This window comes from Mustela nivalis (assembly GCF_964662115.1).
Source record: "Mustela nivalis genome assembly, chromosome: 9".
Taxonomy (NCBI): domain Eukaryota; kingdom Metazoa; phylum Chordata; class Mammalia; order Carnivora; family Mustelidae; genus Mustela; species Mustela nivalis.
This window is the reverse complement of record NC_139028.1, coordinates 66,237,849-66,255,130: the sequence shown is the minus strand read 5'-3', so window position 1 is coordinate 66,255,130 and position 17,282 is coordinate 66,237,849. Positions and strand designations below refer to the sequence as shown.

General features: G+C 37.2%; 1 protein-coding gene and 2 pseudogenes across 3 annotated transcripts in view; 1 reads left to right on the top strand and 2 right to left on the bottom strand.

Moving 5' to 3' along the window:
• LOC309840223 (olfactory receptor 51A4-like) overlaps positions 1-17,282 on the bottom strand; it is a 263,349-nt pseudogene that overhangs the window by 143,542 nt on the left and 102,525 nt on the right. The gene's annotated exons all lie outside the window — the stretch shown is intronic.
• Positions 5,556-6,532, top strand: LOC309840090 (olfactory receptor 52D1-like; annotated as a pseudogene). The gene has a single exon. The product of its transcript is annotated as an olfactory receptor 52D1-like (transcript).
• LOC309840178 (olfactory receptor 52E1-like) lies at positions 12,797-13,738 on the bottom strand (the record flags this gene model as incomplete). Its single annotated transcript, XM_082682252.1, has 1 exon — positions 12,797-13,738. The coding sequence occupies one exon, from the start codon at positions 13,736-13,738 to the stop codon at positions 12,797-12,799; it is 942 nt and encodes a 313-aa protein (XP_082538378.1).

The following is a 17,282-nucleotide window of genomic DNA, read 5'->3' as shown; positions in this document are numbered from 1 at the left end:
CTGGGCTCTCAGCTCAGCACGGAGCCTGCTTCCTCCTCTCTCTCTGCCTACCTGTGATCTCTCTCTATCTCTGCCAAATAAATAAAATATTAAAAAATAATAATAATAAATAAAATTTAAAAATGTTAAAGTCTAATATGATTTGAATATTCTAAACTATATGAATATGAAAATCATGGAATAAAATAAACCAAATATCAAAGTGACGTTATGGTAGTTTGTTTTTTTAATTTATATTTTCCTATATTACAAATAAGGGAGAGGGGTGCCTGGGTGGTTCAGTCAGTTAAGTATCTTCTTTCAGCTCCTGTCATGATCCCAGAATCCTGGGATCAAGCCCCGCATCAGGCTCTCTGTTGAGTGGAGAACCAGGTTCTCTCTCTCCCTCTGCCTGTCGCTCCCCTGCTTGCGCGCTCTCTCTCCTTCTCTCTGTCAAATAAATAAATAAAATCTTAAAAAAAATAAAAATAAAGATAAAAAGTCATTGTTTAAAGTGAAGGAACTAGACACTTATCTACCCTTACTTCATACATGCACCTGATATATTTAAGAACAATCAATTCTGAGACTCAAGCAATCCTGCCAAGAGGAAGGCTCCAGAGACAGTTCAGAAAAAACTCTCCTGCCTTCCCCTCACCCTTCTGGGATTCTCCTGTTACTAAAAGGTTAGCTCTAAAGACTTAGAACCTGAGTTATAAACTCAAATTTAACCCCCAGTGGTTTCTTGACAGGTGGGGAGACCGTCCCCTCCCCACCTGTCAAGAAACCACTGGGGGTGGTCTCTATGCCCATGAGAGCCTTAGAAATCGGTAGACAAATCTATAACTCAGCTCATCTAGAAGCCTTAAAAGTCTTGAGAGAAGGAAAGTATTCCTCAAACAAAGGTGCTCATCCTCATCCTCACAGAACACTTGGTAATGTCTGCATATACTATATGTACCTAATATATGCCAGTTCATGTTGATCTATTGTATTTTTGCAAAGGGATGAATAGGGGTACAGAATTTAGCCCAAAAACATTACAGGATATTTTTTTCTATTTTATTCCTCCCCAAAAGCTGATGTGAGGTTTTTTTTTTCCTTCCAATCCCTCCTTTTTTCCATGCTGTGTAGTCAGACAAGGAATCAAATGTTGAGAGAATTTGATTTTGCTGGAAGCTAATCACTGGGTATGTCTTAAAGATTTTATATTAGAATCAGGAGAACTATTAATGCACTGTAGTGTTTGGAGATAGTGTAGACTATAATAAATTTATAGTGATTCCACTGGTTGTCTTAAATTTATGCTGAAATTATTTACCAGAAAAATAAGAACACTCCCATGTCTTCTTTCCTCTTTTTATTCATTCATTGGAACAAACGGATATACGGCAATACATGGCTTCTGCCAAGTAAGAACAAACAATATAATAAAGGAGAAAAACATTCAGATATATAAAATACAATATGAGAAGATATAGAAGATAGGTAAGTACACATGTCAGTGGAACACTTGAGGATGGATATCCATGATGGTCCACAGTTCCTAGAAAAATTTTCTCACAGAGGCTGATATGTGAGCAGGATCTTCAATGCTAACTAGGTTACCTAGGGTTTCCATGTGTGAAGAAATGCCATGACAAACAAAGACACAGGTCACTACCTCCATGAATCGAGCAGATGACCAGTTCTCTATACGCAGAGAGATATAGACAACATATTTAAAGAGGTTAGAAATTTGCTAATATTTTATAAGACATGGAAGGCCACATTTTCTTTGTAATTTCTTGGTTTGTATTATTTTCTGGCAAATAACATTTGTAACTGCATTATTTATTTACTTGCCTTAAACTATACATGTAATACATGAATATATAAAATATATTGACACTGTTTAAAAATGTCAAGCTATCAAGATGCAGCTCAATTTTACTGTCTATACCTCTTTCTATCCACTCCACATTTTAGTTCTCTCCTCCATTGGCTACGTATCCTTTTTACGTAGTTCTTATATTTATAAAATTTGCATTATAAATGTGCATGTATGCAAATACAGTATGCTCTTAATTTTTGCATAATTTGTCAATGTTAATGGAAAAATCAAACTTTTGCTTCTTTTTTTATTTGAATGTCAGTTTATATAAATATACTTTACTTATCCTAAGCATTTCTATAATATAAAGATAACAGATTTTTAAGCTCAGTATTACTTTACTGATGGACATTTTGAATGATTCACTATTAATTCTATCACAGGCACTTTTACAATGAGAATTACTGTATATACTTCCATATGTATTTCTGAACATTATTCCCTAAATGGCAAGTAGTGAAATTGCTCTGCCCAGAACTTTTTTTTAATAAGAATAATACTATGCAATTTTCTTCTAAGAGTAATTCTTTCTAATCAATTGGGCATAAGAATCACACATTAACCTAAACCTCATTAATGCTTATCATCATCAATCTTGAAATTCTGTTGGTTAAAAATATAATACTGTATGAATTGTATCATATTCATTTAATTTTTAATTTCCTGATGTCCACTAAGAATAAGCCTATGTGATTGAACATTTGCATTTACTTCAGTGTGAATGTTTGCTCTACATAATCTGTCCATATATTTTCTTTTTTTATTTTTAAATATTTATTTGTTTGTTTAAAGAAAGAAAGTGAGACAGGAGGTGAAGGAACAAACGGAGAGGGAGAGAATCTCCAGCACACTCTCCACTGAGCATGGAGCCTGACCTGGGGCTTCATCTCAGGACCCTGAGGTCATGACTTGAGCCGAAATCAAGAGTTAAATGTTCAACTAACTGAGCCACCCAGGCACACCAGTCCACATGTTTTCTGTCAGTAAAATATATTTAAATTGTGTAATGGCACAGAGCAAGTAGAAGAAATGAAGGAAAACTGCATGAGAAAGATGAAAATGTTGATGAAATTACAAATATAGGTAAAAGGACACGAAATTTCGTTTCAGGTTAAAGGAAGGAGAGTATGTGAAAATGTACTAGCTCAATGTGTTACATGTACGTAAACATAAAGGTAAGAGGGTAAGGCTGACAAACTTGTCTGGTGGCAAATGTTAATTTTGTCTCTGAGGTTGAGAGGTTAATTTTCCCTCTGAGAGGTCATCTGTTGAAAGTGCAGGAGAGTTAATTAAGAAGAGAAAGGCTTGGATTTGGACCAGTTCCTTTATGGAATATAATAGTTGGGGACTTCTGAACAGTATTCATAATCAAATTAATGGTGATGGTTTTCTTTATTGTTAGGTACAGAACAAGTCCTCCTCTTCTTCTTATATGCACAATTTCAAATAGACTGTCACGTGCTTAGGGCAGTTTTTATCACCACAGTTAAGAATAAGGGCTTTAGGGGCACCCAGGAGGCTCAGTTGGTTAAGAGTCTGCCTTTGACTCAGGTCATGATCCCAGGATCCTGGGATCGAGTCCCACATCAGGGTCCCTACCTAGCAGGAAGCCTGCTTCTTCCTCTGCCCCTTCTCTGCTTGTTATCTCTCTCTCTCTCAGATAAACAAATAAAATCTTAAACAAACAAACAAACAAAAAAAAAGAATAAGGTCTTTAGAATCAGTGTGTTGGCTAGAAAAGGGTTTATCATTTACCAGCTATTTAAAATTATAGAAGTTACTTAAATTATTCTCATTTTAAAATGGAGATTAAATTTATTTTTTTTAATTATTGACATATAACATATTATTTGTTTCAGGGGTACAGGTCTGTGATTCATCAGTCTTATGCAATACATAGCACTCACTACAAAATGTACCCTCCCCAATGTCCATCACCCAAGCACCCCATCCTTCCCACTCCCCCTCCACTCTAACAAACACAATAATATTTATGAGTTAATACTTGGAATGTTTTCAGGAAAAGAACTGACTCACATCAATCATTTAAAAATGTTTAACTATTACATTATTATATAACTCCCCAATGTATTGGTTGTCCTGGATTTATCTTCTGTCCCAACTTATAGCATGCCTCAGTCAGAAATGTCATTACATAAATGTCCCATGGTTCCTTGACCCACCTAACCTGATGTATTTGCATTCCAAAGAGAATATCCACCTCTAGGGATCTGGAAGGCCAAATAACCCCAGCAAGCAGAAACTCTGGGTATGAAACTTCAACAGAGTAAGAGCAAAACATGTGTCATCACTGTCACTCCATATCGATGCCCAGTGTGCTATACATATTCCAATCCCAGTTTCAGTGGACATTGGCTTAAGGATTATTTTTCTTGATCACAACACCCTTTAATCTTCAGCTGTCTATAATAGTGGTAAAAAAGGACTGTCTGTGGAACAGTGTCAATTGTGCTTCTAAGAAGAAGAGAGGAAAAAGATCTGTTTATTATGGGATGAGTATGGCTTTCAAAAAGTTCTACTAGGCTTAAGAAATTGAAGAAGTGTCATCTGCAAATCACAACATGGGGTGGGGAAGGGGTCAGCCAATGCAAGAGAAGTGTGCAGAGCAAAGGAAAGGTCATGAGGGGAAGTTTAGATGAATTTGCCTGGAGAGGGAGACAGTGGAGAACCAGTCATAGAGTAATTTGACTAACTAGATGCGTGTAAGGAATTGAAGGAAATTCATGTTAGTGGATATAATCACATTTGTTGTAATTCTTGCCTGTGAAGTCAAAAGTAAACACAAAGGTGTCACCATCGGAGAGTCACAAACAATGCAATGAGCTGTTCACTTCCTGACACAGTGTTATCAACGCCACTCTTGTCATCATGTTGATTGAGTTCCAGGTTAGTGTGAATAACCTCCTTCTGGTCATTTGAAAGCAAGCAACACATCCTCCGAAATTTGGCATTCCATTGTCAATGCCACACCCTATAACCTGGCATCTTTGCATGTCCCAGACTAGGATGACTAAAATATTTTTCTAAAGGTACATTTTCTATTCAAAGCTTCCTGTCATTCCTTCTTTCTGTGTAATCTTTGTCTTACAACTGTTTCTATGTCCCCCAAGCCCATGACTCTTACACATTTTCCCAAATGATGCTACATATATGTTTACAAATACATGTATCTTAATGAAAGAAGTTAGTTGAAGGAGATATTCATTACATACAGTGAAGTTTCAACAATTACGCATACAGCTATTCCACTGTGCATCTACACTTGTGTTTATCCTATTTATTAGGTTTTATTTAAATTCCAGTTAGTTAACATACAATGTAATATAGGTGTTGTATGTAAATACTGAATCACTGAATTATACCTGAGAGTCTTACACATTTTTTAGATTTCAGTTGGCATTACTTCTCAGTGGATAGAAGACTTTGGATTTTCATACATTTAGCTCTGATTTTTGGTACCTGCATATTTTCCCTCATTTGGCATCTACAGATCAGCCATATTACAAATTACAACAGTGAAATAAGATCTGACAGTCTGATATGATGGTGAAATAATTTATAAATGTTCATAGATATTGTAATGACTCCCTGACCTACAATTTCCTGCATTTTGGCTGACTTAACTCATCAAAGGTTTGAAAATTTGTAAGGTATTACTTTTACTTGGTGTAGAGAAAATTTCATGAAGAGAAAACTAAAATTCTGACACCTGTTATGTCAGCATACAATAAGACCAATGTCCATCCATCAGCCTTCATTCTCATTGGCATTCCTGGGCTGGAGGCTGCCCACATCTGGATCTCCATCCCCTTTTGTTTGGTCTACATTTTGGCCCTCCTGGGAAACTGTTCTCTTCTGTTTATCATCAAGACAGACACTAGCCTCCATGAGCCAATGTACCTCTTCCTCTGCATGTTGGCTCTGGCTGATCTTATTGTGTGTACCACAGCTGTACCAAAACTTCTTAGTCTTTTCTGGTTCCATGATGGAGAGATTCGTTTTGAAGCCTGCCTCACTCAAGTTTTCCTGATTCACTCTTGTTCCACCATGGAATCTGGCTTCTTCCTGGCCATGGCTTTTGACCGTTATGTAGCCATTTGTAACCCATTAAGACATTCCGCTATTCTGACACATGCTGTGATTGGGGGGATGGGCCTAGGTATAGTACTCCGGGGCATAGTACTTCTCAGTCCTCACCCCTTTCTGTTACGTTGGCTTCCCTACTGCAGAACAAATATCATTTCCCATACCTACTGTGAGTTCATGGCCCTCATCAAGATTGCCTGTGCCGAGACAAGAATCCGTAAAGCCTACAGCCTCATTGTTGCCTTCCTTACTGGTGGGCTAGACTTCATATTAATCATTTGTTCTTATGTTCTCATACTTCACACTGTCTTCCACCTCCCATCCAAGGAGGCCCGACTCAAGACCTTGGGCACCTGTGGTTCCCATATCTGTGTCATCTTAGTGTCTTATACTCCAGCCTTCTTCTCTTTTCTCACCCACAGGTTTGGGCACAATGTGGCTCCCCATGTCCATATATTTGTGGCCAACATCTACCTTCTGGTCCCACCCATGGTGAACCCTATTATCTATGGGGTAAGGACCAAGAAGATAAGGGACAGATTCCTTAAATTTTTCAGTTTTTCAAAGCCTTGAGTTATGTCTTTTGGGTTGATGAATAATATGTGAACAAATATCATCTATCTTAGAATAAATAACTTCTTCATGAAGCTCCTCTTTTAATGGTCAGAGGGCATGGGTTTTTCTGTAGGAAGTAACTCACCCATAAAAATATATTTTATGTTGTAACAATAATTATGTATTATTGAGTATGACTCTTTACTACAATACTAGAATGTTATTTCCTAAAATACAAAAAACAAGCAAACAAAATTTAGAATCATCTGTGGCTAAAAACAAGAGATTTTAAAATTAACATGATATATAATCCTCTATCTTTGGTTTTGCCAGTTAAGACTTACTACCAGATTTACAAATTTTCTTTTTTTTTTTTGTCCCAGTCATACTTCTTGACTAAATGTCCTTCTTTCTCAAGTACATACCTCACCACTTTCTTTTTTTTTTAATATTTTATTTATTTATTCGAGAGAGAGACAGTGAGAGAGAGCTTGAGTAAGAAGGTCAGAGGGAGAAGCAGACTCCCTGTGGAGCTGGGGGACCAATGCGGGACTCAATCCTGGGACTCCAGGATCATGACCTGAGCTGAAGGCAGTTGCTTAACCAACTGAGCACCCACGCACCCCCTTCACCACTTTCTTAATGAGAGGTTTTTGATGCTAACTTCTGTGTTCTGTGTTTAATGATTTCTTTATGTCTTCATGATAATACCTTTCAGCTACACAGTTCCGTTCTCCAGTTATAACATTTCCTTAGTCTTTTGAAGACATTATCCTACAGTCTTCTAGAATCGATCATTACTTTGAAGAAAACTGTTGTTGACCAAATTGTCATTAATTTGTAGGTAATTATCTTTTCTGTCTGACTGTCATTAGATCCTGTTGATTTCTTGGGTGTTCTGTAGTTTCACATGGGTAAATTTCAAAGGTATTATGCAAGTGAGAAAAGATTACATATGCCGTGATTCAGTTTAAATGAAACTCTAGGTAAGGAAAAGTAGTGTGGAGGTAATGTTCAGGCATCCATGTTTTAAGGTCCTGTAGGTGATTCTTAAGTGCAGCTAAAACTGAGCTGTGGTTGTGTAAGTTGGGGAACAGAGACATTAGTTGACCACAGGGGTAGTATTTTAGTCAAGTACTTCATCTTTCAAGCTAAATTGTGAAGAGAATCAACATTTATTAAGCATTTTCTAGATTCTAATCTCTTTATTGTGGATTTTAATACATAACCGTCACAATATATTTTAGAATATATTATCATAAATACTCCCACAATAAGTAACTCAACAAACTCATATTCAATGGCCAGTTTAGAGGTGCTAGGATTAGAAGTCTGTCTAGCACTGATGCCATAATTTTCTTATACTCTCACAATGGTTTCATATACACCCAAATCACTCAATGGGACTCCTAGGAACACAGCTTCTCACAGGTGAGTTGCCATAATTGTTGCTACTGGTCATTGCATTCTTCATAACCACACTCAGTTTAGATCCATTTAGCTAGTGTTTACATGTGGAACCGAATTCACTGGGGATATAGGAATGACTAAGGCAAAATTTGTAAACAGTTTCAGAGTCTCAGAGGTGCACAGAATCAATGTATCCATTCTTTCCATCTGATTCCTAAAAAGATCGAGATTGAAGAAAGACATGGAAGATGTGAGTTGAAAATATCCTCTTTCTTAGTAACGAAGTCTATTCTAGAGGACCAAGTGTGGTACAAGAGTCAGCGCCCTAAACCCCAGAGTTAGGCATATAGTTCTAATAAGATCATGAAGACTTACTACATGGAGGAGCACCAGAGAACACAGAACTGCCTTAGAAAGTCTCACTACCAAGAAGTGTGTATGTTGGGGTGGGGGAGACACAGGGAAAAGGGTCTTAATTACACTCACTCAATGCATTCCTACTGAATTTTCAAATGCACAGCTTTTTCCTAGCACACAGTGAATAAGGGTTAAAAAAAAGATGGGCTTTATAATACATGAACATAAAGAATTGGCTAGAAATATTTTGTTCCTATAGTCTGATATAGTTTATTCAGATATAATAAACATTTACTTTCAGTATAATAATGTGTAACACTTTTATAATGTGTGCATTCTCATAGTTGGCCCTGAGTTCTTATATACAGCAACCCATTAATGGGTTGATTCTCATGCAAAATAAAAATGATTTTTAGGATTAATATCTACATTTTACAAATAAGGAAACAGAGAAATCAGTTGACTTTCTCATAGTCATAGAGATGGTTAAAAATGGAGACAGAATTTGAACCTAGGAAGTTTGACACCAGGTTTATATTCTCAACAACTACTCTATACTTAGTTACATATTAATATTTACACGCTGATATATCGATGTGACAACTGCTAAAATAGAATTATAAAGGAGATATATAATCAGCCTAGGTTAGGGATTATAAGAAAGTCAAGAAGAGTTCCAGAAGATAGGACATCAAGAACATCAGGTAAGCAACTAAGCAAACTTCCTGTGGATTGGGTCACCTTAAGTAGGCAGTGTGTGGAGTGTGTGTTGTGTGCGGAGTATGTGGGGTGTGTGTGTGTGTGTGTGTGTGTGTGTGTGTGTGTGTGTTGGACATTAGAGTGGTATCCAGTTTTACATTAGCCAATTCTGCATTCATTTCACTTTCTAAGGTTTATCCCATTTTCTCCATCTAACAATCACCCAATTTGATTATTAACTTTATTTGAACAATCACCCAATTTGATTTATTAACTTTATTTGAAAGTTTCAACTTTCTAGAATGATAGTTTTCAAAATTTAGGCTTGAACCATCTTAAAAATACATATTGCTTAGGCCCTTTCTAAAACTATTAGACTCAAAATGTCTGTGGTGTATCCCATAAAAAAATCTCATTTACTTTTCATCATTCGTTCTGTATATTTTTAATTCAGTGATCCAATGTCTGCCACAATTGTAGGATGTTAGGAATAAACACACAGATATCCTACTCAGAGAATGTGGCATGAGTTAAAATTCCAACACAGTTTTATAGTTCTTACTTCAAATACAAAAGGTTGGAAAGAATGTCACTTAAAATGTTATGACAAAAAAAAATATGTGGAGAATAATAAGAAAAACCTCACAATTTTCTTGGACCTGTCAGAAAGTTCAAATCACAGTGTGAATAATCCAAAATTTTAAAAAAGATAGGTAACTCCAAAAAGAGATGGAACATGATCCTGTGCTTACTAGGGGCATGTATCAGATACTGTATAAGCCAAGATAAAGAATTTGTTAATTTTTTAAAAAAATATTTTTTTTCAGTGTAACAGAATTCATTGTTTATGCACCACACCCAGTACTCCATGCAATATGTGCCCTCCTTAATACCCACCACCTGGTTCCCCCAACCTCCCACCTCCCACCCCTTCAAACCCTCAGATTGTTTTTCAGAGACCATAGTCTCTCATGGTTTATCTCCCCCTCCAATTTCCCTCAACTCCTTTCTCCTCTCCATCTCCCCATGTCCTCCATGTTACTTCTTATGCTCCACAAATAAATGAAACCATATGATAATTGACTCTCTTGCTTGATTTATTTCACTCAGCATAATCTCTTCCAGTCCCATCCAGGTTGATAAAAAAAAGTTGGGTATTCATCCTTTCTGGGGGAGGCATAATACTCCACAGTGTATATGGACCACATCTTCCATACATACAAATGGCTATCAGACACATGAAAAAAATGTTTATCATCACTAGCCATCAAGGAGATGCAAATTAGAACCACACGGAGATACCACCTTACACCAGTTAGAATGGCCAAAATTAATAAGACAGGAAACAACATGTGTTGGAGAGGATGTGGAGAAAGGGGAACCCTCTTACACTGTTGGTGGGAGTGCAAGTTGGTGCAGCCAATTTGGAGAACAGTGTGGAGATTCCTCAAGAAATTAAATAGAGCTTCCCTATGACCCTGCAATTGCACTCCTGGGTATTTACCCCAAAGATACATATGTAGTGAAAAGAAGGGCCATCTATACCCCAATGTTTATAGCAGCAATGGCCACGGTGGCCAAACTGTGGAAAGAACCAAGATGTCCTTCAATGGATGAATGAATAAGGAAGAATTTGTTAAAATTTAAACCAAATTATTCACATCTGAGTATAAATCTATATGAAAATACAGAATATCTGGGACTGATGTATATATGACACAAAGAGGAATTCGTACTTACTAGGTTTTCATCCCTATACCTAGACTGGTACTCATAAGAAAGTCTGAGTGCAGGACTAGACCTTCATCATGGACCAGGCCTGGTGGAGGGGAATAGAAATCACTGTAAGATGGGAAGGACCCTTCAACAATGTTCTCTTCCCTAAGGAATAAAAGCCTTCACTTGGAGAAAGAGCACAAGAGGAGACCCACTGCTGCTGAGCCAAAGGAGCAAAAACAAACTCTAGAACCCAGGGTGAGACAAGTTCCTTAGACATGTCCTACGGTGCTAGGCAAGGGGCAGAATCACTGAGGACATTTCATTTTCAAGACTCGGGAACATACTACCTGCCCAAGACAGGCTAAATCAGCCCAGATGGTATTTAATGTCCTCTGGCTCTTACCACCAGATTATCAGGGTTTGAGGAACAAGTAAAAGTGCTCTACATGTGAGGGAGTGTGCAGAACATGGAGGGTGGCCTTATTGCAGCACAGAAACAAAGAGAAGATCTAACATTGACAGTGGGGGTGGACATCAAGAAAACCTAACTCATCAGCCACATCCTGAACACAGGGTATAGTTAGAGGAATGTGATACATTCACTGAAGACATTCAAAACAAAAGCATGAAGAATTGGATGACCTGAATAGTCCTTTACCTAGAAATAAGTTGAATCTGTACTTAGCAACCTTCTAACACAGACTTCAGGCCCAGGTGACTACATTGGTGAATTTAGCTGTTTAAAGACTAAGTAACAATTTTCCAAAAACTAGCCTAAACACATATAAACAGACTGAACTCTAACCAAATCATTGAAGATACAATTGAGGACACATCATTAAAATTCACTTCATAAGTAGAATAAATAGATAGGGGATGAGTTCAGGGTCGCAACAGGGTTCCAGGAACAGCCACTTGTGCTTATAAATTATACAGCAAAACTGATGGCTTCAAATTAAGGATGTGATGTTAATTAATACAAACTTCTTCTAAGAATATATGACAGCATCTCTTCTATTATAATAAATATAAGTAGGATTTTTTTCTAAAGTTCATGCTATGGAATATTAGTGCTGTATTTTGGTCAAAGGAGCAATCCGAAGCCAATATCATCTTAACTTTCAAATGAATATCTGTTAGTTGAAAGATCAGAGAAATCCTGCAGTAAAAGGATAGCTAAAAATTTAGTTTATTGGTCAAAATTTATAAACATATATTTCTTGACTTCTTTCTACAAATGAAGTCAATAATACCACTTAGAATTAGAAAAAACTGAGTGATGTCATATGGCACAAGAGTGTACATGTGCACACTTGGCTAACAATAGACTTGGAACATCACTAAAATTTCCTGCTTTCCATGAGAGAGAAACTCCTTTGTGAAGTGTCGCAAAACCCAGAAACATAATTGTTTATTTGAAAAGACAGATCAATAAACTAGACTCTATAAATATTCATCCATCAAAAAGCAACACAATGCTGCCTTAAAACAAAAAAGACTATGAATTTTAAAAGATTACAATTTTTTACAATTCGGTTCATGGTAGAAAATCTCTACTTTTCTCACATGATTATCATAGTCACAGGATCAATTTCATGTCTAACAACATTAACATGGTAGAGTCAAGAATAGCATTCTTTCTGAGAGGGAGGTCAAGAATATGGGAAGTGTTTCATCATCTAGTATTTTGGGAACCAACATATTAAGAGCAATGTACTATCTTTGTTTAAATTAGGATATAAGGGCATTTATGGGTTTTATTATAATTATTCGTGTGGGGTTTTCTTTTTGGAGTGTTGGTTTTGCTTCAAAATGATGCTGACTGCAGAATGTGATGTGTTCAGTTCTAACGAAAGCAGAACAAAGTGTTTGTTCTCTTCCACATGCGAAATCTGAATTATCTCCATATAATGAAAAATTATAAGACACTTTTATTCATGCATTTGACATGGTTCTCGCCTTCCATTTTCTGGGTTTGGGAAGGAGGCTCACAGGTCTTCCCTGAGAGGGGTCTGTGTAACTTCCAAAAGTTCTTTTCCCATTCTGAACAAAGACAATCAGTGCTGCTCCTTTCCTTAATTTGATTCTTTACAAGAGTTATGTTGTTTTCTTGGAAAAGAGTTTCAGCACCTGTTCTCTAATCTGCTTAGTTCTGACCCCATAGATTACAGGGTTCAGAGCAGGTGGAATGACTACGTAGAAATTAGCCAAAAGGATGTGGATATAGCGTGGAATATTCCGGCCAAACCTGTGAGTCATAAATGAAAAAAATGCAGGAGTGTAGAAAGCCAACATGACACACACGTGAGAGCCACAGGTGCTCAGTGCTTTGAGCCGGGCATGATGGGAAGGCAGTCGAAAGACAGCACGAAGGATCTGGACATAGGAAATGACAATAGCTATGATGTCCAACACCAGGATAGAGATGGCACATAAACCATAGATGATGTTGACCCTGATGCTGGCACAGGACAGGCGGGCAATGCCCATGTGCTCACAGTAAGTGTGAGGAATAATTTGGTGTCCACAAAATGGTAACCGTAGGATGAGTAGAACGAAGGGTATGGCAAAAGACAAAGTTCTCAGTAAGATTATCACTGCAATGATGACTACCACCTTGTTTGTCAACACCAGTGTATACCGAAGAGGGTTACAGATGGCCACATAGCGATCATAGGCCATGGCCACGAGCACTGCCGACTCCATGCCAGTGCAGAGGTGGATAAAGAACATTTGGATGAGACATCCCTCAAAGGATATTTCTCTCAGGTTGAACCAGAAAATGCCAAGCATCTTGGGGATGGTGGATGTGGACAGGCCCAGGTCGATAGATGACAGAATGGCTAGGAAGTAGAACATGGGCTGGTGGAGGCTGCTCTCAGTCTCAATCACAGAAATGATGCTGATATTCCCAAGAACAGCTGTCAGGTACACAGCAAAGAAAGGGAAACCAATCCATATATGTATATGTTCCAGACCAGGGATCCCCAGAAGGAAGAAAGAGTAGGGACGAAATACGGTAGTATTAAGTGAGACCATTTTCCTGGGGTATTTTTATAGTGAAAGATATTATAGATCAAATACCTCCCATTCACCGAATAAGCCTCCTCCTTGCTTAGCACACAGAGAAAATGAAGGAATTAGTGAAACATTTATTGTACCTACCCATAATTGAGACCTGAAAGTGTACAAAATTGAATAGTAAAATGAAGTCATATGATTTCAGTATACATCATAATATACATTCAATTAAATTGAATATTGTTATTCATCAAAATTTACTGAGTACCTAACATAGATACACCAAGTTCTGTGCCAAAGATGAGTTAGAGGGCGCCTGGGTGGCTCAGTGGGTTAAGCCACTGCCTTCGGCTCAGGTCATAATCTCAGGGTCCTGGGATCGAGTCCCACATCGGGCTTTCTGCTCGGCGGGGAGCCTGCTTCCTCCTCTCTCTCTCTGCCTGCCTCTCTGCCTACTTGTGATCTCTTTCTGTCAAGTCAATAAATAAAAAAATCTTAAAAAAAATAAATTGTTAAAAGATGAGTTAGAGAAGATTCCTTTCATGATGGAACTTAAAGTTTTAGTGGTTGAAACAGTTTTAGTGGTTGAAACAGTTAAATTTAATTTAAATTAAGAAAATAAGTGCCAAGATAAAATTTTGCCCTTCCTTCTTATGTGCACAAAATATTTCCTGAAAATTATTTAGTATTTTATAGAAATATTATTTGATTTATGACTATATATATTATGTACAAGATAGGAACCTAATCATAAACACAATGACAGCCATTATGATTCTGCGTGGATCACACTTCTGAGCTAAAAATATATAATATGTCTTTAAGGAAACTGCAAGTATACCAAACCAGAAATTTCAAGACAATTTTGGATCTATGTAGGCTTCTCACTGTTCAAGTTCCCAAAAAAATTTTTCATGCCATAATCATCTTCTGATCTCTCCTTTCTTGCTGATACCAGTAATAGAGAATAAATCTGCCTTGAGGTTTTATCAAGAAGCCATACAAAACTTCATTTCAAGATAATCCTCTTAATCTGGGTCTGCTCAGAAAAAAATTCATATATTCCTCTTCATTTCTGTTCTGATGGTAGGTAAATAGAGATTTGCTCTTTAAGTGCCTTCCTGCTGATGTCTGTCCAGAAAGGAACACAGATCTACACATGGGCACAGAAACATTAATGTACAGTTTTATAAAATTTCACAAAATTCATAAATATAGTGAATTAATTTATATAAACCACTCCTGGAAACAATCCATCATTTATCTGACTATATAATTTATTACAATATATATGCCTTAAAAACTCTAAGTACATTGTGATTAAAACCTCTTGCATTCCCTTTCATATACTTCCATATAGATAGATGAAAGATAAATAATGATAGGTAGATAGACAGATAGGCAGATAGATGGACAGACAAATGTCTGCACACAGAGAGAGAAGTTCTGGAACTCAGAAGAAGTAAGAATTACAATTTTAAGAAGTTACCACTAGCAGGAAAGTAGATCTAATCCATACCACTAGAAGACTATCTCCTTACTGACATGACAATTTTGGAAGAACCTGGAGGGCTGAGGTAAATGTATTATTGTTATAGATCACTTTTGATGTGCCCCACTCCCTATAGATAGGATTAGGCCTTTCCCTTGTTCCTCTGCTCAGCATTCTGTGAGACTGCTAAGTCCCATGCAATGAGAAACAAGCTACAAACGACATTAGCCAGAGTAACTATATTAGACATTGTGTCTGGGGATGGAAGTGTGTGTGTGTGTGTGTGTGTGTGTGTGTGTGTGTGAGTGTGTGTGTGTGTGTCTGTGAGTTGGAAGGGTCCATTGCAACTTGGGTCTTGGGCAAATTGCTTAAGAAATCCTAGAGAGAAGAGTTTGATCACAGGTACAGGGAGGAAACAGTTAAGATAATTAGTCAAGCAAATTAACTAATTCCAAAAAAATAGAAGAGGTATTTCAAGAAAGCAATATGAACTATATAGGAAACTATCCCTAATTTGAACTGGGAAGACATATGCAAGGAAAAGCATTTAAACCCAGGGTATTTGGGTATTTGGGGATTAAGTAGAATCTTATAATCAGATTTCATTTTTCTGTGATTGTGATTCAGCTAATTTAGAGTTTAGTAGATGAGAAATGGCATAATGTATAGTAGCAGACATTAGGAATTAAAGTCAGAGTCTTCCTGCCGTGTGAATTTGGTTAAATTATTTCCCCTCTTTGAGTCTATAATTCCTCACCTATGCATGAAATGAGGCTAAAATGCCTATGTAAGCTGAATTCTTGCAAGGTTTGTGTGAGTCAAGATAGGTCATCAAAAATGTAGAGTTACAAATACTGGCAAAAGCCTATTGATAAGAATACAATAAAATAGAGAGCTATAGTGGAAGTGGTTTGCCTTATCTCAGACCTTCAAATAATCTGTACATCAGGGGACAGCAGACTAAATACTGATCCTCCCTTTACCTTCTTATATATATTTTGGTAGGGGTCCTAACATTTATAATAGAGTGTATCTAATTAAACCTATAATTCAACATTTTAGGACATTAGCATTACACACTAGAAGACCAAACCATTCCAAAATGATTAGCACTACCTTTAGTTGGAAGAAAGTAGCAAGTGGTTTAATGTGTTTTACTATGTTGTAATTGGTAAGAGATAATTTCTGAATAGGTTAAGGTAAGTTCAATTATTATTCTCCCTCTATGTCAAAAACGCACTCAGGTTGGGGACATTTACCCAACCTTTAAATTAGATTAGAAGGGACTGAAGGAGAGGTAACAGCAAGCAAGAATCAGAACACAGGGAAAGAAAGAGCCTTGATAGATCAGTAATTAGATAGGCTCCAGGTCAAGGAAGAGCTCTCTGCACAAAAGAAATGGCAGAGGTGTCAAAAGATGTTGGAGCTGCATGCAGAGACAGTATAAGGGAGTATTAGAAACAAAAGAAGCAGTTGCTCACGTGCACATAGAGATTATGCCAACACATTCCTACAGTCAGTTCCCTTATCCTCTGCCTTCAGTCAGCAAGTTTTTCTACTCCCCCCATCCTATTATCTACCACTTTTTCTTGTGCTCAGCTGGTTACAGATAAGGAACCATAGCTCCAAAGCATTGCTTACCAGCAAGGACTCCTGGAGAAGTTAGCCAGTCTCCCCTAGCAACCTTCTGAACTCCTTTTGCTTTGGTGGGAGGATTTTTTATACTGTGGCCAAGCCTCTAGAGAGGAACTTTGTCTGCATTGGGATTCCCTAGGAGGAGAAGGGGCAAGAAAGTTCTGAGCTCTGGATTAACTCCTTTTCTAGTGGAATAGAATATACCAGTCTCCAATAGACCATGTCCTGATTCTGGACCTTGGCTCCCAAATCTACAATTAGCATATTTTCAGTGGTATTATTATTATTATTATTAAATATTATTATTGTTTTGGTCTTGTATATTTTCATAAACATTTTTTCCAATACGGTTCCTAGAATCAGTTTTAGGCTATTACTTTTGAATCTCTGCAAGGGAGGAGTGGCTTGTCCAAAGCTCCAAATATATATAAGCTA